The sequence below is a fragment of the Melospiza melodia genome, chromosome 8, assembly GCF_035770615.1.
Source record: "Melospiza melodia melodia isolate bMelMel2 chromosome 8, bMelMel2.pri, whole genome shotgun sequence".
Lineage (NCBI taxonomy): Eukaryota > Metazoa > Chordata > Aves > Passeriformes > Passerellidae > Melospiza > Melospiza melodia.
Genome location: NC_086201.1, coordinates 12,364,843 through 12,386,201, shown reverse-complemented (window position 1 = coordinate 12,386,201; position 21,359 = coordinate 12,364,843). Strand labels below are relative to the sequence as shown.

The following is a 21,359-nucleotide window of genomic DNA, read 5'->3' as shown; positions in this document are numbered from 1 at the left end:
AGTTTTGCCAGCTTGTTTTCAGTTCAGAGTGCCTTTAACTTGAAAGGCTTCACAACCCAGGTGCCACAGCTGGACCTGCAGCTGCTGGTTCCACTGGCTGCTCTGGACTTGTGGGTCCTTCAGCGTGCAGCAGTATTGATCTGTGGGTGCTCAAGTGCCTCATGGCAAGCCCACAGACTTTCTCCATCATATATTTTCTGTCAGTGCTGTTTTCAGATAATTGTGGTTGAGGCTTGTACCACATACAGGATACAGTGGGACTTGGTGTTCATTTACAGTTGCACCAATTTAGAATGTGTAATTTTGCATCATTTGGTGTTTTACCTGTCTTACCTGCTTAATTGTGTACAACTGTTGAGGACCATCAGTTGCTATTTGCATGTAACTTTTCTCTTTTTGAATTCTTAAATTGTGTTTAAAAACCCCTCTTATTTGTTGATGGAAAAGCTGAAATCAAAACCTAATTTTCACTTGCTATATTTCCTCGATTCAGGGTGTGTAGTTGGGTTGTTGCTCAAATTTAGAGCTGTTAATAATTAGTGTCATGAAAGGACTGTACTTGGTTATTCTAGCTACAGGCAGTTGTGCATTGTCATTAAAAGCTCAAAAATTTAAAAGACTCCTTTTATATATTGAGGAGCTTTAGTTTTCTACTAGGTCTGTGGAGAACTGTAAAGTCTTTTCTTTAATAGGTGGAGAATTTTTTAAAAAGTCATATTGCAAAGGGGAATCAAATTTAATTAAGCTTTGAAACCTTTGAGGAAAACTGTAGGAAGAAATTTGGATTTGGGGGGTTTTGAGGTGGGGGTCTATATTCTCCCTCCCCTTGAGCAAGACATTAAATACTAAGTTCTTATCACCTGGTGCTTCTGAACTTACTCTGATTTCAGCCCTTTTGTCTTTTGATAGGTAATATTTAGGCTTCCTGATCTGAGATTTAAATCAGAGCCAAATTTCCCTTTAATGAAAGATCTATTTAAATCTATTTAACCTAGTTTAGGAACACGTTTTAAAAAGTACTGGGGATTTATTTTGAGAAGTCTCTATCAAGATATTTTAGTAATGTTTCGTTATAGTCTTCATTTACTACATCTTATTATAGCTTTGAGTCATAAAAGCAAGAATAAGAGATCCAGCTCCAGGAATGGGAAGAGATGGATGTAGTGATCATCTGTGTGAAGGTCATGGATTACCATTTGTAATGCTACTTTCAAACAAGGGCAGGTTATGGATAGAATCAAGTTTAAAATAATGGAGGTGGAACTCACTTGGAAAACTTTTCTATTTATTCCTAATAATCTTTACCATGATAAACACCTCCAAATATCATGAACTGAGAGCTGCATGCTGGCAAACAAGGAGGTTTTATGTCTTATAAATGCATTTGCATATTTGTTTAATTTAGAAAATTTTTAAATATAGGAGGATAGTTGAAATCACTCTTTAGTGATATTTAAACACTGCTCCTCTTCCTGTTCTTGTTTTTCCTGGCAGACAAATCCTTTACTGACTGCTTCAGCTATCTGCCTTTCCCACAGGGTTTGATTGGCTTTTTAAAAAATAAAGTTAGATTTAATCTTGTCCCCTGCTGGCTTTGCTGTTTGCACCCTCAGTGGCTCGTTGGGAGTGTGGGTTGCTGCTGCCGTGGTGTCTGTGTGTGTTTGCTGCCTCCCTGAAGTGGCCTCAGCTGTGCCCCGGGGCCTCTTCCCTCTCTGTGGCCTTACTGCCTCACAGGCTGGCCCTGCTGGAGCTGCTGCTTGCCATCAACTTGTGTTTCCATGTGACAGGCCTTACATGATACCAGTATTGTCACATAAAGGCATTTCTAGCCTCAGCTGCCTTCTCTCTGTCTCTTCACACCGAGGTATGGCTCCCTAAGCCATTCTGTAAAGCAGTCACACTGTGCTCAGGTGATTCCTGAAGATCAGCTATAGGCCACTGCTTAATAGGGGGATAGATGTGCTCTTTTTTCTGGTCCTTAAGGTGTGTAGGGTGTATTGCATATTACAGAGAAATTTTCTGTGGTTTTGCTCAAAGTAATCTCTGAAACCTCATGTGAGGTTCTTCACACATCTTGTTCACATGTATGTGTGACTTGCTCTGTAAAACCTCCCTAACCCCTGAATAGCACCTAGAAATGAAAAGTCTCCAGGTTGGAACCAAAAGAGCTGCACAAATTCATGTGATGTTTCCACTCTGGTTGTGGCTTCAGTGTGTCACCTGCAGGACAGATGGGTTTGTGTTGCTTGTGAATAACCACAGGTGCTCCCTGTGAAGCTTTGCCTTAAGGCATGTGCACTCCAGGCATTTTTCTTATATTGTGTGAAAGGTCTTGTCTCTTCTGCAGCATTGTTATCATCAGGGCACTGAGTACTGAGCCGTGAGCTGCCAGGAGTAGCTGGAAGGAGGCTTTCTGTTGTCTTTGCATTTGTTCACACTATGGCCTGTAAAACTGATGCAGTGAAAAAGGAGATGGGGGGCCCTGATGAAGTAGGAAGGGCTGGGGGGGAAAGGTCTGACTGTTTTAATCCTAGCTTTTTCTTGGTTCCAGACTTTTAGTCTATTGGTTGAGTTTCTTCAGCCTCTCTGACAATCCAAAGCTGTAATGTATTTGGACAGGTGTTCACTAAGACTAAATTTGAAGCTTAAAAATGGGTTTGAACCATATTGAGCTGTTTGGAATGTATAAGTCTATTTGCCTGTTTTATTTTTCTACTTCTTTTTTCTTTGCTAAAGAAATTTTAATCTTCTCAGGCTGTTATCTCATCTAGAGTCCTGGATAGTGAGGATGGAAAGGTTATTGTCTGCATGTGAAACATGACTGAGCACAGAAAGTGCTCAAATAAGTTCAAAAGTTCAAAATAATGGTCAGTGTTGATGGTGTGGTTTCTAAGAACTCTTTTATTTATTAATATTGCTCCTAAACTGCCAGTAGGTGTTGTAATCTCTAACTAATGGATTTTATCGTGCTGTTATGTGTTTCCTGAAATGTTGCATGCAGGAGCAAAGCAGATACCAGTCTTCTGTACTCTGCTGCTTCCAACTCAAACCAGAGAAAGGGATCAGCTGAATTTGCGAGGCTTTTTTGTGAGTGTGGTGCCTGCAGATCAAGCATAATGAGTATTGACATTTAATTAGATAGGAGTGTCATTTATAATAGGCTTCTCTGTTAGCTGTGCCCTTCTTCTTGGGGGCAGGGAGGAGCAAGGGAGGGAGTTGTCAAATTGTCCAAATAGTTTATTTCTCAGAGAAAACAGTGGCATGCTACAGTACTGTCTCACTAATTTGCCGTGTTCTGGTGTACAGCCTCCAGCTGTCTCTAACAGATCCTGTGTAGAGTGATTGAACACTCATTAATTATTATTTTTATGTTAGAAAGTATGAAAATCTGGGCGTGACAGAGCAAGGTATTTCATCTTTAACCTTTGTCTCTATCAGTAATTATGTGATTATAACAGTGAGCATCTTGCTGATATCACACAGCAGTTGTTCAAATTTGAAATTTCATTCCAGAGAAGTAGATAAAAAGCATTATTCAAGGAGGTATTGAGTAATTTTTTTACTGAGAATGCTTATTAATTTAGGCATCAAGGCTGCACTGAGATCCACAGCCAACCCTATGAAATCCTCATGTTCATGAGATGCATTAACACTCTTAGAAATTTATCTGAGTAAGTGACTAGAATATTAAATCAGTTCTCTGCTATTGGCTCATGTATAGGAGAAGCTGATGGTGGAGGAGAGGGGCTAAATTCAACTTCTTTTCTCTCAGCTGTTGAAGTTTTGGCCCAATATTTTCAGAAAATGTCATATAAACTAAGAACTAATGCTTTTTTTGTTAGATTTGGCTCTTCTTATGACTAAGGATGTGGGAAAGGAGGATGTAAGAGTTGCTTATGCATTTAAATGCAGGTGAGATAATGGATGTTCTGAGGAGAACATGGTATGTTTCTCTTGGTGACTTTGAGAAGTGAAGTAGGACTTTCCTTTACTGTTCTATACTTCCGGCATCCATGAGGGATTTGCTCAAGCAGCTCAGTGTCTGCAGATAGCAGAGATCTTGGAGGAATGTGTAGAAGCAGCTGCAGATGAGCTCAACTTGTGTGCTGTTTTTGCACAGGAAGCGTGGAGACTGCTCAGTGCCAGGCTGTAAGGGAGGATGCAGGAATGCCTGACCCAGGAGCAGGAGAGTTTGGAGTTGGCAGCTGGCAGCCCATGCAGGTACCAGGCTAAAGAGCACAATCTGGTTACCCACCAGTGGAGAGAAGTACTGGGGGTTTGGGGAACTTGAGCTCCATAGCTCCCAAAGGCATTTCTTGTACCCAGTGCCCTTCCCAGGACTGTTTGGGAACACAGTAGCACTGAAGGACCAGTGGCTGTAGTTACTTTGTATGGTCAGAGTAATAGCTGGTCTACAGTAAAGATGTGATATCCCTCTTTTTCAGTGAAGCTTTAGGAAAAGTTTAATAAGTGGCCATATGATAACTATTCAGAATTATATTATCTTCCTTATGTAGAATGAATGTGGTTGATTTATATATAACTGATATTAAATAAACTTGAAATAAAACAAAAGGGTTTGATAGAGCCTGGAATCATTAAGGATGCTGTTGCCTGGCCAGAAGTCTTGCTGGAATCCTTGTACCTGTGACAGCAAAGTGAAATAAGTCAGTGTTTACATAGCAACTTTAATGATACTTTCCATTATTTGGTCAGCATAAAGCAGGAAGGAATCACAGAATCTTAGACTATCCTGAGCTGGGAAGGACCCACAAGGATCATCAAGTCCAACTCTCATAGGAACAATTTCAGGATTGTAGTGCATGGGTCGAGTCACTTAAATGAAAATGCATTTCTGCTCTGCTTTCATTTATAAGCAATGTCCTGAAGCTGTGTACTGCATCAGAATTGTTGAAAGCTTTCAAAACAAAATTTTTAAAGACAAAAAACAAGGAAAGAACAATTTCTTTGGATTTAATGTGGAATTCCCTCAGAAAATGCATGACCAGCTAATGCTTAGCATTTTCAAACTAGTTTGGATTGAAACATTTAATGTAGTGTCACTAATGTGTTTTCAGTAAACCTCTGTGAAGATGGGCTCTAGGTGTATCTCAGTGTTTGTCTGAATTACAGTATGTTGTATTATTCTGTTTAAACCTTCATAGTTGTCTTTGTACATTTAAAAGGGTGGTTTTTTGTTATATATATGTAATTAAGTTGTCTGGATAATTTTAGTAACAATGGGGTCTGCATTTTATTTAATATATTCAAGCTGCATCATGTTTAAGGACATGGGTCTTCTATGAGTCTGACCTACTTTCCTGCTTCTTGTAGGAAATTGATGTACTGTGTTACACCCAAATGAGCAGGTGGGCCACAGTGCAAATCTGTGCCTTCTGGGTTGCTAAAATACAGACTCCTAAACAAATGGAAATCTGACAATGCGTGAGCTTCTTTAGCTGCTTTAGATGAGCCATGAAAAATGAAATTTCTCATGTCTTTGCATGCACATGTGCATACAGTAATGTGTTAAGGGTGGTTGTTTTTCTGTGCATTACATCAAGAGTTCTTTTAAAGAAAGTTCACATCAAGTCAGCAAATTGGCTGCACTCTTGGATAAATTAAATTTCAGTTAATTACCTGCTTAACCAACTGCTTATTTATTAAGCTGCTTAAAATCAGTCAGTTTATTGTATGCCCAAGCAAATTGTCATTATACTGTATACATTTACGTAAAAGAATAAAGGAGGCCGAAAATTCACTTGTGAAGCTTCTGTGTGCTCTTTAGTGCCCTAACCAAGCCAGTATTGCAGGAATGTTCTGCCCTTTGATAGGGAACACTCCCTGGAATTGCTTCACCACTTGAAACCTGAGCTCAGGCAGGAAATGTACAACTTACTCCCTCCACAGACCTGAGAGGTAAGAGGAGTTACTTTGCACGAGTTCTGTCCTCCTCCAGTTGCTGTAGCAGCATGTTCTTTAGACTGTTAATTCACATAAATATTACATGCTTACCAGAAGATGCTGAAAAATTATAAGCAGAAAACCTTCATCATATGCAAAGAATAAGTCTGGTTTAAATAATCCACTTGCATGTATAAAAATATTTTAGCATTAAGTGGCCGTGGCACTGCCCACAACATGGATATGCCCACACAGTAGTACCTTGCTGAAGTTAACCTGCTGTTTAAGCCAGATGTTCTCAAACTGGTTTTTTGGTTAAATCTCAGCTTTTGTTTTTACTCCTGTTTCTTTTGGGGATGCAGATTTTACTTTGGAGCTTAAAGAAATCCTCTCCTCCTTACTAACATTAGCTATAATATTTTTATTGCAGAAGTATGCAATGAGTGTAGCTGAATTTCCATCAGATTTTCTCATTTTATATATCAATATTTGTTAGGAAATCAGCTGTAATTTGTAACCTTACAAGCAAGAGCTAGCCATCTCACTATTAGTAATTTTCAAAATATATAGCAAGAATGGCAATATATGTTTGGGAGACATAATACTGTCTGTGTTCTTGGTGTATGTATTTCTGAAAGAAAGAAGTCCCAAAGATGATATGGGTACAGTTTGGGGCCAATTATGTTGTAAAACAATTGTGTCAGTAAAACCAGTAATTGCAGGGTCTGTCTGTGCTTAACAACCACGTCCTTTTTGTTAAGTGTACATGTGCTGATAGAGGTTTAAATATGGGTTGTGTGCACATGATTGGCCACAGAGCAGTTCTGTGCAATAACCCTGGCAGGTCTTAGAAGGAGGAGTATTTTTGTAAGTGCATGTGATGGTGAAGGTGTTTTAACATATTCCCTACATTCTTCCATAGTTTCTTTGCTACATATAGGGAAAGATAAACTTGGAATGTGGATAAGAGAAAACAATCAGTCTCTTGTCACCTTCCTCTCTATTAGTTTCATGGCTATTTATTTTGATTTTGTAGGTGTATTTCAGGATTTGAGTCATTCTACTTGTAAAACTGTGCTCTGTAGTTGCAAAAACCTCTCAGTTTCATGCAAGAAACTTGTCTGCTATGAGATGTTGGTTCCAGCTACTGTGTATTTTATATGGGACATAGAATATAATGTTTTATTGCATAATCTGAAAGTACAAACCAAAATTTCATAAATCCATGAAGAAAATGTTCATGAATGACTGATGTCCAGCATGGTGGTGCCATGAGCTTCACACCAGGAAGATGCTAAACTCCAGACTGGAACAGCGTGAGAGGTGTGTGTGTCCTGTTTGTTTCCTTAAAGAGAGTGGAGAAGGCATTGCCCTTCCAGTCTGCAAGCTACATCAGCTGTTGTTCTGGCCTAGTATAGCTGCTCCTATTTCCATAGCAAACTCATAATACAGTGCCTCTTTCTGGAATTTGATAATTTCATTTATGTACATTGAGAAAAATCCCGTCATTGTCTGTAACTATGCAATATTTTTTTTGTTTGGCTGGAGCAAAGATGATCTATGTTACAGCAAGAACCTTGATAGATCTGCAGGTTGGGTCTGTTGAAGGGACAGAGTGAATGGTTTCATGGTGTTAAGGATTTTGAGGGTCACTAAGGGATGATTTCTCTTTGCTCACTCTTTTGGATTTGTTGCTGTGTCTGAAACCCAGTTTTCTGTCTAGTTTAAGGCAATGAGGAAGGAAAAGGTATGGCTGCTTTTGTCTTGATCAGCAAATATCACAAAAATAGAGGAAAGAACAGGAGAAAAGATGAGACTTACCTTTTTCTTCTCTTAAAACATGATGGTTTTGAGATTGTTTTCTAGTTTTAAACAAGTCCTTTATTCTCCTCTGCTGCAAAACTATGCTTTGTTGAGTTAGACTCTCCCAGCTCACTACCAAATGCATTTGTGAGGACTGCAGGACTTAAATTTGAAAGCTGAACAGTCCTTTGTGCACTAGTGTTTGTATTTGTGGAAAAGCACTCTGAAGATGACACTCACTGTTTCTTGGTGTATTTGTAACTTTTTCAAATCCTTGTATATTACACTTATCAAGGAGTTGTTTCTGTGGTATAAAGAAACTGGTTTTAATCAAATTGTGTGCTTTCCTGAAACCTTCTTAGTTTCAGCTCAGCAGCAGATACTGTCCTAACATTTTGGCTGTAGTTACCAGTTGTGTAGCTGCACTGATAATGCCAACCTTTATGCCATTATGACTAGTAAGGCTTGTAGATTGTGTCTGTGTGGCAAAACACTGTTTGTGAAATGTTACATGGTTGGCTTGGATCACTGATATGGAGGTTCAATTCCTATTTGGTGTTTAAAGGTTTTCTCCTGCTTTTTATTATTGAGGTCTGGAGAAGGTAGAGCAGAAGCAGCCTTTCATTGAGGAGTTGTCAGATGGACTTTGTTTTTAGGGTTTACTTGAGAGTTTTAATGTTTTGACACAATTTTTCATAAATTTTTAATTAAGACATAGTCATAAATTTAGCAGCTGGTGGCTTTATCTGGTGTCTGTATCATTCAGTTTGTCTTGTTGGTTTAGCAAAACAAAAATAAACTTGCTGTAGTTCTACATGAATACAGCATTTCAGTTTTGAAGCCAGTGACTGAGTAGCCAAAATAAAAAAGCTGTCTGGTGAGGAAGCAAGGTACTAGTTAATCTGAAAATGCTGAGTAAGTCAGAACAAGCATTTTGCAAGGATGGATGACCATCAAGCAGATTTTTGTATGTCTCAGGTGTGTGGTCATACTTAAAGAGCTGAAGATGTGATCTAGAAAAGCAAAATACCTCAGGGATTTAGAGGGCAGTTGCTGAGGAGGTTGTCTGCAGGCAGTGGGAAGATGATTGAACCGCCAAGTCCCCGCTTGGTTCTTGGTATTCCACTTTCCCATGAGAGCCTATCTGAGTTACCAACTATGTAGGAGGCATTGATCTTTCATTTCTTACCCCTCCCTCTTCATTTATGTATATTGGAGCATAGATACCTCTTATGGTCCATGTAAGCTCTCTAGTCACTGCTGGAATGTTTGCTGTCCTCTGCTGAATTGTCCCTTTTTGGGTTTTTTTTGTCATCATATGCTCCTGCCCCCCTCCATAAATGTGAAGTTAATATGTAGATGTGTTTGAAGGCTTCATAATCTTATGCAAGATCAGGAAAATCAATCACTTTATATTCAGTTTTGAATGTACCTGTGTTCTTTTGCTACTCTTAGGGTGTTTTAATTTTATGTCTCAATATATTCTCTACTTAAGTTATGAAACTTTCTGTTTGCTTACGCCCTTGTCAAAGGGTGTAGAAATAGTTTGCTGAGTGTGTAATTAAGTGAATCACAGGCTCTGATCCTGTGAGGCACTTGAGAAAGTAGCTGGTATCATTGGATAGAGCTGATAGCTTCAGGTGGGCCCATAAGGACTTTGCTGGGCTGGGGCTGGATGATAATCACAAGAATCTTAGATTAGAAAAGTGGAAGTCAATTCTTGCATTCTATTTATTGGCTCTCAGCACAGGGCATACACTTGTGATGGTCATGGTTGCTTCTGAGAGGATGAGAATTGTTTGTACTCCCAAACTAAATGTCTAAATCCAATCAAATTGACATAGACAGAAGATTCAGTAGTTTGACAAACATTAAACTATTCATGTTGTAATTTAAAAAAGGGGGGGGGGGGAAGAAAGGATGCTAATGTTTTTGTTTCCACTGTACATTCTCATATTTTGTGATTTTACAGTGAATGCACAGGCCTTGCAGAATAATGCATCAAAGTCTGGTTTGTTTGCTGTTTTCTTTTTCTCCATAAAGCTTTTCATGTAAGCATTTTTTGCTGTTTTGCACTGAAATTAGTTACTTAATTGCATCTAATATCAGGAAGCTAGTAGCCATAATGCCTAGCAATTACAAAGCTTTGTGAGTTGAAAAAGCTGTTGTGAATCTTTGAAAACAAACAAAAAACCCAACGAGAAAACAGCAAACCCACAAAACAACCTTAAAATAGAGAGGGTGTGGACAATGGGCAGAAAGTAAAGGACTGAGTATTTTGGTATAAGGTTGTGTTGTAACATGTGAGGCATTGCTTTCTTATTGGCTACTGTGAATTTTGTATTCACTTTTCTTCTGTCTGTAATGGACTTTTTAAATAACGGACTTGCTGTCTTTTCACCTTTCTTTGAAGTGAGGCATTGTTGCATTTGCAATTTTTGGCTCTTTGTGAGTGTTGTGTTGGTTTTGCCCGCAGCCCCTGTGTGGACAGTAATGACCGCACGTTTCCGATTGCCTGCTGGCAGAACCTACAATGTCCGAGCGTCTGAGCTGGCACGGGACAGGCAGCATACGGAGGTGCTCTGCAACGTTCTTCTCCTGGACAGCACTGTACAGGCTTTCAGAGTTAATGTAAGTACTGCTCTTACTGCACATCCATATCTGCCTTATTGCAGATCAATATCCTCAGCTTGCTTTCCTTTTCTGCCTTTGTAGGGCTGCAGTTTGACTTTCAAACTGTGTGAAGTAGAGAATAGAAGGGGAAGTTGTGTTCAGGCAGGCATGCTTGTACATGTGTGCAGTTACTGGGAACTTAGTCATTCTGGCATCCTCTGTCATACTAACATATCTCCATTTCAAAATCCAGTGTATGGAGCGTAATCTATTTCTAGTAATTCTCTTCATGGATTAAAGTTGTCCAGTGGAAATGGAGGACAGTTTTGCCATTGAGTTGAATGCAGCTTTTGTTCTGCTACATTCTGGTTTTTGTATTTTGAGCACGAGTAAGGTGGAGTGGGAACTCTTCCCATAGGTGTATAACTGACTGTGTTCAATCACCTGTATGGTTATACTTGGTCACAGCTGCCATCTTAGAAGTATCTCCCTGCTCTTTGCTTTCCTCAGATAATGTTATTGTTCTGTGATTTCCCTCACTTCAGCTCACTGCCTTCTACTACACTAATGAGAATGACAGGAAGGAAAATGGAAAGCTGGTTGCTGAATACTGAGAACTGTTAATGGAAAAAATCAAAAACTTTTACACATGAACCAGAATTTAAAATAGGTTATTCATCCCATTTTCTAATAAAAATGTTCATGATGTTGTGTATATGTTACATGAGTGCAACCCTTTCTTTCAGCTTCCTGAGGGGGAACAAAAAAACCAAATGAAAAATAGGCAAGGACTTCACAAGAAAACATTAAAACATTTAAAGTCATCTGTGTGTGAGAAGAACTAGAACTCAACAGGAAAGAAGCTGTAGGTTTTCCTGTGGTAGTAGAACTCTGCTTTTACTTTGAAAGCCATAGAATTGATGACTTATATAGAGAAAGGTTGAATAATGTGATGGTGAAAGTTAACAGGTGGCATAATAATTACAATTTTTCAGAAGGAAATTGAACTTCAGCAAATGGAGTGTAGGAGTATCAAATAAGGCTGTGACACTTCAGATGGGAAGTGAGGGAGAAAGTGAAGCAGTTGTCAAATCCATATGGACAAATACAATTCAGACTATTTGAAGAAATCCTAATGCTCAGTAATTATATTGGATTCTGATACCCAGTGTTCAGCAAGGATATTGATATATTTGAATGTTTCAGGGAAGATTTGTGAGAGAGATTGCCTTTTTCTATTCTGTAATCAGTGGTTAGAGCCTGGAGCTGCTGGTCATAAGTGAAAGCTGTTATGTGGCAAAAACTTGCAAGAACGCAGCATTCAGAGCTTAAGGTTCAGAGGCAGATCTGGTGGTTATTTGTTTTAGATATGTCAGTCAAGATGGAAGGGTTTAGGATAGTCTCTTGAGGCATTTTTGTAGTCCATTCAAAAATTTCTTAATTTTCCTGGACTTTTGAGTAGTAAAGTGTGGGAATTTTGGATGATGGAGCTGAGGGACAGATTTTTAAAGACTTGAATTTATTAACATCAAGCCTCCTTTCCCTTCTGAGATAATTTTTTCTATATCCTTTCCCCTTTTCTGTATCTCTTAACTTCTCATCATTGCTAACATTTCCCAGTCTATACTGCCTGCCAAAAAGCAGTATGTGCAAAATGTAGTTGGATATAAAGCATTAGAAGTGCATAAGAAATTTTAAAGGTTGTCATCTTTCCTTTCAGGTGCATGAGTTTTCCATTAAAGTATCTGTCTTGTGGTTTTTTCTTATGAAGAAAGTAAAAATAGGGAAGAATAAGGAATAATTGTTGGGCAGTAGGTATGGGAGATGTGCTTCTTTCTGATCTAGGTGTTCAAAAGCTATACATTTTTAGAGGATACTAGTGCCTCTAAGAAAAGCAGAATCACCAGCTATAAATCCTCAAATGTCTGTTCTGTCTCTCCCAAGAAAAAATTATGTAATATGTTCTTACCACCTCCCTAGTGTACTAAATATTTTAGTTGCATGGATCATGCTTTACTGCTTATACAGATCAGCCTGCAAGTTTGTCTATTAAAACTGAGTCTAGGGAATAAAAAGTTCCTTGGTGCTGAACATCTTGATCCCATGTCTTAGCCTCAATCTGTTTTTTCACAAATAGGGAGTAATAAAGTATTCATTTGTAGCAAATGTAACCTACATGCCATACAGGTTCTCAGGTTTTATAGCTTTGGTTTACTTTATTGTGGTTGACACTATACTTAACCATAAATATTTATGGACTTGTTTTCAAAATAGGAAGAACAAAGATAACATCAAATAAATTAGCACCTTTTTTTTTTTTTCTCTCCTGGTGATTGCTATAGGTATTCTACATGCTAATGATTGTAAAAATAATCTGGAGGATGCAGTGGTGTGTTAATAAAAATGTACTCAAATGCTCTTTCTTCTCCAACAGCAAAGTGCTGATCACAGACAATGTCTCTTGATAATTTATGTGATGTTCTAAGTTCACAATTCAAGCAGCCCTTTCCATTGATCTGAACAAAAGGCACCTTTGTGCTAAGCCTTACCTTGTAGAGAGCATAACAAATCAAACCAGATAATCCCCATGGATTGTAGCCAGGGAAGGCTGCACTGGTTCCAGGCAGAAGAGTCAGTTGGAATTAACCTGTGCCTGTGTTTGAGGAGTACAAAGCCTTTCTCTAAAATGCTCTGCTTACCAAATGAAGAAATCCTCCTTCCATCCTGAAAAGCAGACTTCAGTAGAGCAGGTAGCTGGAAGAAGGAAGGCTGATGTGAGTTAACAACATGATCAGGATGATTTGCATTACCATAAAACTGTTTCTTCGAGATCAAATTACTTTAATTTGTTTTAATTACTTGTTTAAATACCTAAAATTACATCTTTTCCATACAGGCTGGCTTATTTATATTCCCTGAAAGCCAATATGTCAAGGTAGATGGGGTGGGTTGTTCTGTGAGAAATGCTAATGGTCGTGGACAAATGTTTCAATTTGGAGCCTTCACTATCCCAGAACTTCAAACTTAATGAATTTACACTCTGATGGAAGCAAAATGTAAAAACCTGTAAAATAACTCAAGCCAAACAAGAAAAGAACAAACCAAGCAAAAAACCCCATACCACCCCTCTGTAATTTTAGATGTTTTTAGTAATTCTTAGTAATTTAATCTTCAGCATTACTTTGATACTTGCCCTTTTTCCTTTGACAAAAAAAAAAAAAAAAAAAAAAAAAAAAAAAAAAAAAAAATTATAGCATGAGTTGTAGAAGGAAAGGAGAGAGTTGAGCAGTGTTGGGGAGTGCATCTCCTGGAGCATCAGCCCAGGCATTGTGGTGAGCTGCAAGGGAAAGGGTTTGTGTTGCCGGTAGTGAAGGAGCAGCTCAGCCTCCCACAAATGTGTGAGCAGCAGAGCTGTGACCCACTCCAGGGAAGCCCAGAACCTGTCATCCTCTTCCTCTGGCATCAGAAATCCAAATTTTTTTGGGCTGACACGGCAGCAATGTCTTGTGTTGTTTGCTGTGGGTGCAGCCAGTTCTGTGGGCAGCAGCAAAACCAGAGCGTCAGCAATGGGGACTGAGGAGAGGCTGGGAGCTGCTGAGCAGGCATCAGACCTGTGTAATGTGTAACCCTGCAGGTGTCTGCCTAAATTTTCACACATGGTGCGTGTGAACAAGTGACAATCATTTTGCAATTAAAAAATTAATCTGTATATATCTAGTGATACTAGATATATAGTTCTTAAAATAATTCATAAAATGCAGTTCATGTGTTGATGTCTAGTGTCTATGTCAAATTTGGCCTAAGAGGCCAAAATTTGTGACACATTCTGTCTCCAGCAATAACTAATAAGTGCATATAACCCTGTAATTCTTCAATTCAGAAAAAAATGGACATTCTTGTGTCTAACTCTTGTGGTTTTGTCTTAGCTAGTTCTCATTTTTCATACATGTTTTCATTATTTCTTGTTCTATGAAGAAATAATGTTTAACTTTAATCTGTAGCAACAAAACAAGTTTCTTATCATGCTCATTTACATTTATTTGGTTTGCTTTTTTATAAAAAACCCCAGATATTTAAACTTGCTTTCATACTTTTCATATTTTTGAGCAGCTGTTCAATGTTATGATAGTATTACAAGTATTTTGGATCTTTCTCAACAAGCAGAATTGTGACCTTCACCTGCTTTGGCAAGCGGCAACATCATTACATAAATATCAGAGATGGGTTAAGCTAAGGTCTGGTTTTGCTAGATGCTTATCTTTATTTTGCACTAAGTAAAACATTGTGATCCAAACAAATGCTTCATGTTGAAACCTGTCTTCTCTTACCAAATTTGCCGCTCAATTGCGGGAAAAATACCTTCCTTGTGGCTGTGGAATGATGTTCTGTGTTTCTTAACTCAAACTGATCAGCCAGTTCTAAGCTTTTTCATTAGGAAACATTTGTTCGGGTTTTTAAGAAACAGTGTACATTGGCAGGATTAGATTGGAAAAAAGCTACAGAGATGGTATCTGCATGCTGTTAGAGGAAGTAACATATCAGCTGTGGTAATTGCAAGACTAAACTTAGGTTCCAGACATCTCCCATCTCCCATTTCTGGTAGTTTCTGTTGTAAGTTCTTAGTTTGTGTTCTTATTTAAATCTACGTGGGAAAAATGCCAAGAGGCAATTAGTGTTGCTATGTAATTTTAAAATTAGCTTTATTTGCTGTAAAAACTGTACTGATTATTGGTTTATTTCAAAATATTACAGAAACTTCTAATTTAGTAAAAATTTAAGTGACTATATTTGGATTGTATATAGAAATGCCTTATGCATTTATGCCGTTGTACATTTATTGTGTTAACATCTGTTTTTTTCTTTGCTTGTTTTTAGTAATTTGTAAAGTAAATTTTTCAGTGGTGGACTGCTTATCAATGGTGCTCCTACATTTTGTAAGACATCTTCTCTGTACCATTTAAGGCAAAATGAGGTCTTTTGCAAAGTAAATACTGGAATTCTTAGGTCAGTTCAATTTAGCCAAATTTATATGGGACCTGAAATATATCCCTTATGTAATTTCAATTTAAAGATCTATGCAAAGTTATGGGTATTATTGTCCTCATGGGATTATTTCAGACATAATTTGTGTATAATTATTCTCTACTTTTTTATTATTTTGAAATAAATTATCTTGATTCTTGGAGTTTTTAGGCTCAAACAGCTGCCTCTGACAGTTTATTAAACTTCAGTTGAATTCAGTGTAGTTTCATCTGAATAAAAAAAGTTAGTTTTGATAGGATGCTCTTAGATGTTAACAGATATCTGAAGGTAGATGTGTCGATTTTTCTCTTGTATGGGTATTAATGGAACTCTTGCAACATTATCTTGATCTTTTAGCTGCATACTTCCATTTCAACAGCTGTAAAGGTAAACTGTTATGTAATCTCTATGCAAACCAGGGTCCTTTGGGGGCAGAACAGCAGGGATTTTTGTTCTAAAACTCTAAAATTATTCTTACTGCCTACAGTAAACAAGGCAAGATGTATCAAATCCACTGCAGCTGCAATAATACTTGGCACCTAGAAGATTATTAGAAGCTTCTCTGCTTGGTGACAGAAAGTAGAAAATCTGGGTGGAAAATGTATCAATCATCTTTTTCACATTTCTTCTTATTTGACAGTTCTTGCAGAATTTTGCTTGTCTTTTGTATTTCAAGGTGCTATGACACTTTTAACTTCTTTGGGAAACTCCCTTCAGATTTCACCAAATGTATTTATTGAGTCCTGTCATAATGGCACACTCAGAGTTTCAGTTACTATGTTGGCAGTATTTCCAGGTTAGGCAAAAAATTGCTGGGTACTAACAACTACAGATTCTTTTTATATCATTTTGTGGGTAACATTTGTCCCTGTAGTGGAAATCAAGATTGTTCACTTGACTCTGAAAAGAAGTGTGATGCTACTCAGTTACCTTGAGTTAATTAAAATAGAGTGAAGTGCTGTCTTAGAATGTATGTAAATGATACTTCTTGGTTGGGTATTTGGCTGTTTCAGCTGTCTCTGCTATTAAACTCTGGAAACATTTTCAACATGCTGGTTCATTTAAAGTCAGGAATAGATTTTGAGATCAGGAAGGATATTTTGTGTAGGACCTGTATGTTTGAATTCGGTGACCCAAACAAGATTCATGTTTGCACGGAGTTCTTTATTAATTCCTGACTGGTTTTTTTCCTTTTCTGCTCTCCTTTTAAATATCAAATTTGGCTAATAAAAGGCTTTCAGAAATAATCATGTAGCTAGCTGAGAAGTGAGAAGTTCTTACTGTCAGAAAATGACAGAGAAGAAAAATGATTTCCTTACATATGTTTCAAAAAGAGATGAAGCTTGTTTAAAAATAGTGCTGCTGGGATACACTTTGTGATATTTTAAAAAGTGCTGCTAGAGCACATCTGAAAGAATTGATATGTGCTCTACCTGCCTGAAATCTGTGTGTCCAGTTATATATATTTATTGATTAAAAAAGAGGTCTGTATTTTTTCTCCGCAGAAACACGATCAGGGCCAAGTTCTGTTGGACGTAGTCTTCAAGCATCTCGATTTGACAGAGAGAGATTACTTTGGTTTACAGTTGGCTGATGAATCTACTGATAACCCTGTAAGTTATCCCTTATAAAACTGTTTTATAAGTACAGTCTTTAAAACTCATAATCATGTTCATCACTGTGGTTTGTGTTATTTAAAGAGAGGTAAATAGAAGCTGTGGCAAGATTGTGCTATCCTCCCCAGCTGTGTCATTTGTGAGGGCCTCTATCATCTTTTATTGTAGTTACAATAAAATTGCATGTTAATAGTCCCTGGTTTGGAGTAAAATATGGAGTTCTGTGCTTATGAAGTAATATCTTAAAAGGATATTGCTTGTTTTGTTATATCTGTTTACTAGATTGTGTTATTATTGTCAGAAAAAAGTGAATCTGTTTTAGATTTGTGGTTGTATTTGTCATTAGGACTTACAGAATAATGAGGGGGTTTTACTTTGTTGTGTATGAAGTTTCTGTTTGTAACCCAGATACCTGCTGATCTTTCAGTAGTGCTTGGTATGGTCCAGTATCTGACAAGGGCAGTCATCTCATCAGCTTAACAAATGAGGGACTCCCTTGGAAATTAGTATTTTCAACAGTTCTTGGGCTTAACTAAAAGGAAATTCTACACAACTGAAACTTTGTAAATCTTGAGTAGAAACTAAGAGATGCAAATGTAACATTCACTGCACTAGTTACAGTGGTACTACTGGGATCTTGATTGCCTCGAGAGCACTTCTTGGATATTTTCTTTTATAAGTATCAAATAGTCAGTACTTGTTTTGCAAAGTGCAGTTTAGCTAATCATTATTGCTTGTAAGACAGTTCTTTACCTATTTCTTATTATATGTGCAGCACAATGATGGGGTCAAAACTTACTTCCCACTTTGTACATCAAAAGTCAGCCACATTCACTTGTTGACAGTTTTGTTAAGACATTGATGGACTGCCTCTGTAATATTTTTATTCTAAACTTTGTTTCAGGCTTAAAAAACATAGACAAGCAGAAGAAAAGGCTGAATTATTTTTCATATTTTTAAAAGTATTTAATTGAGTATTGCTCATTATTTCACTTGACATACAGAAATTTATCTGGCTTTCCAAAGGGTAGACCTCTAAGCTCTCTTTCTTTTAGTTTATCTCTCTGGGAGCAGCTGAGCACAACACTGTAATACAAGGATCTGATTAAGGGTTAGTCTGAAGCAGTGACTTAACAGATATTTGGTACAAGCACATACTTTAAAGTTTTTTTAAATTTTTTTTAGTTTCTAAATATTTTGTCTCTTCAGCACTATCTAGTTGCCATGAAAACAGTGTGTCAGAGCTAAAAAGAAATATTACCTATATTAGTCATGCAAGCTTGAAGAATGCATGGGTTTGAATAATTTCAGGTTTTGATACACATTTACTTTTACACTTGGTTCATTTGGACAAGGAAACCATATTAGGTTGACAAATATTCTAGTTATTTGTGAAATAACACAGCAGAATATTGCTAAGATATAGTTAATGCAGCAGCAGATAATGATGATGAGGAAAACGGGATTCTGCTGATTGAGTGTGAAACCTCTAGCATTGTGTTTAAACATGGATCTCATGAATTGCAGAGCCTTTGTGTTTTCTTATAATATTAATATCAAAGGAAAAAAAGTATCTGTTGACATGTTTTGAAAGATTCTTATATAAATTACCTATATATCCCTAGCTAGAGTGTTCTTTAAGCTTTTACATTTAGTCTTCAAAGTTAATTGATCCTGCATGAGGCTTTTTTTTCAGGTATTCACACTTTTGAGGCTGTATCAAACAGTCTCTTTACTTCCCTTTGAGCTGACTGCTACAAGGATACAGCATGTAGATCTAGTCATCATTATTTGTTATTCCTCATGAAAAAATTACTAACTTCAGGCTAATGAATTAAAAAATGACAAAAATGACAGGACTAACTTCAGATCCACAGTGTGTGTTAGGTAGCTCAGGTACCTGTGTGTTTGCTTCCTTATCCCTCACCTGAAAAACTAAAAAGCCCTGTGATAAGTGTGAGGGGGTTGCAGGCTGTAAGGGGTAGGTGTCTGTCACTGCTTAGGAACTGTGCCCATATAACAATTTCCTGAGGCTTGTGGGCTTGCCTTGCAAGGCAGCTCAAGGAATAGAGCAGTATTTATACCAAAGATAGACTTAGGAGGCACCTGGACTGAGTTGGTGTGTACAGAGACTGCTGGGTTGCTGATGGGCAGTGGTTTAAACAACTTTGCAGGCAGTTGTACTTTCAGCTGAAATTTGCCACATTGATTTTTATAAAGCTCTGCCTGTACACAGCAGTGTTCTCTTGCAGAAATAATCAATATTTGGAACTGTTCAGTAAAATTATTCTGTAGTCCTTAATCCAGGAGGCTGAGTGCTGAGTCTCTGGCTTCCAAGATCCAGTTAGTGATGTAGCAGTGCTGACAGAGGCTGACAGAGCCAGTGGGATCACTCCCTGGATGTGGCACTCACAAAATCCAGAGTCAGAAGTACTGGAAGTAGTTAAATTACTTCTGAGTTGGGTAAATGAGCCTGCTTACAGCTCTTCACTAGGTTTGGTGGTTCTTCTTAAAGAGTAGCTGACAGTTGTTAAACACAACATAGTTGGGTTCTGACCTCTCTCAGGCTCCTGTGACAATCATGGAAGCAACTCAAAGGGGAATTACTGCTGTAAAACAGGTATCTGAACAACATAACATAGGTTAATCTTGGGGAAAGCTGAGCAGCAGCAGTTGATGATGATAGTGGTGATGTCTCCAGAATCAGTAATAACCCTGTGTATGCCAGTGAGGTATTTTGGTAAAAACCAAGTACAAAGTAATAAAAAAGCACCAGTTTCTTGATGTATAAGGCTGTGATTTGTACTTTGTTTCTCTGAAGTTTGTGTTACAATTTGTCTCTTTCCAGAGGTGGTTGGATCCAAACAAACCTATCAGGAAACAATTAAAAAGTGAGTAATGTATGTATTTCGTCAATTCATCTATTGTTATTATGCTGTTTTTCCAGGGTGCCCTGATTAATTAGAAATAACTTTTCTTGACCATAGGAGGATCTCCTCACAGTCTGAACTTCAGAGTTAAGTTTTTTGTAGGTGACCCAAACAAGCTCCAAGAGGAATATACAAGGTAGGTTTGATTGCTTTGTCAATAAAATACTTCTCTAGAACAGTCATTAATTTCTTTAAGTTATAACATGGAAATTTTCTTTTAACTCATTTTTGTTGTATGTACAAGCTTCTAAGTTTTGTCTAATAATTACAGATATGAGCTATGTAATTGTACCAAATCAGTATAACAAAAAGCATCTGTGAATAAACTTATGAATTTATATGCAAAGTGAAGTAACTATATGAAGCAGATGCTACCAAGTAGAAACAGAAAAGGGAAAATAGAGAAAAAAGGAAGAACTTAATCCCAGTATTTACCAATAAGTACAAATTTATAATTCTATCCTTCCCAGTGACTAAAAAGTTGCTGAACATTCTGCATGTTTTCCTCCCCAGTTTTCTACTTAAAACTAATAAAATTAATCTCTGTGGTTGGAGTTGTAGTTTGAATCACATAAGTTTATTTTGATAGCAGTGTGTTGAAATCTGTTAAAGAAAATGCTCAGTGTGAATCAAAATCAGAGGCTTGTGAATTGCAATTAGTCCCTGAAGAAATGCCTCAAATTTTCCATATTTTTAATTACTTCTGGTCCTCTACAAAAATGGCATGAATCGACAGATTGGAACTTTGGATGTCGGCCATTCTGAAAACAGGTCAGCCCCATTCAAAAAAATTATTGAGGATAGCTTTTGAAACCTGAGTACCAAAACTGTGGCAATTTGAGTCCACATTTGTTTATCATTGCCTTTAATTTGTCATATTTTGGACAAAATTCTGCACATATCTATGCAGACAGAATTCACTAAAACGACTCCCAGAGATTCTGCATGAGACTTTGTTTTACTGAAATATTTACTCTAGGAAAATTTGCCAATTTACTCTATCAAAATAATGAATAATGACAAACATGTTTTCTGAATTAAAGGAAAATATGTAATATTCCTCAAGAGATGAAAAAAAGGATTAATGTTGATCAGTGTGAAGTAAACCATAAAGAAGGAGAGAACTGGAGAAGTACTATTCTCTAAATACAAAGCTATAAATACAGCTTTCTTTTAAATGGGAAATAATGTATGGTTTCTGTATCTAGGTCAGCTCTGCCTATTTTGCTAATAGGCCTAATTGCCCCTGAGAAAACTCATTTGTATTTGGAATTATTATAAAGAGAGAGATATTATCCATGGGCTTCTTTGGAGTGAAGTTAGGATGCCATGTCACAAATATGCGCCTTTCACGTAATCAGTATTCCCACCTCAAAAAAGGGAAAGAAAAGAAAGTGCAAACTTCTGACAATTCCAGCTGAAGCTGAGACTGCTCCAAAGTGCTCAGTTTTTACAAATTCTGTGAGAACAG

The 21,359-nt window shown here is 37.4% G+C and overlaps 1 protein-coding gene across 2 annotated transcripts in view; it reads left to right on the top strand.

Moving 5' to 3' along the window:
• PTPN4 (protein tyrosine phosphatase non-receptor type 4) overlaps positions 1–21,359 on the top strand; it is a 109,400-nt gene that overhangs the window by 28,241 nt on the left and 59,800 nt on the right. For both annotated transcript variants that reach the window (XR_010028540.1, XM_063161812.1), the window contains exons 2-5: positions 10,184–10,338; positions 16,848–16,955; positions 19,807–19,849; positions 19,946–20,024. Coding sequence is in view for 1 of the 2 variants with exons in the window: in XM_063161812.1 (XP_063017882.1) it covers positions 10,184–10,338; positions 16,848–16,955; positions 19,807–19,849; positions 19,946–20,024 (385 nt within the window). In the remaining variant the exon portion in view is untranslated. The remainder of the gene's footprint in view (positions 1–10,183; positions 10,339–16,847; positions 16,956–19,806; positions 19,850–19,945; positions 20,025–21,359) is intronic.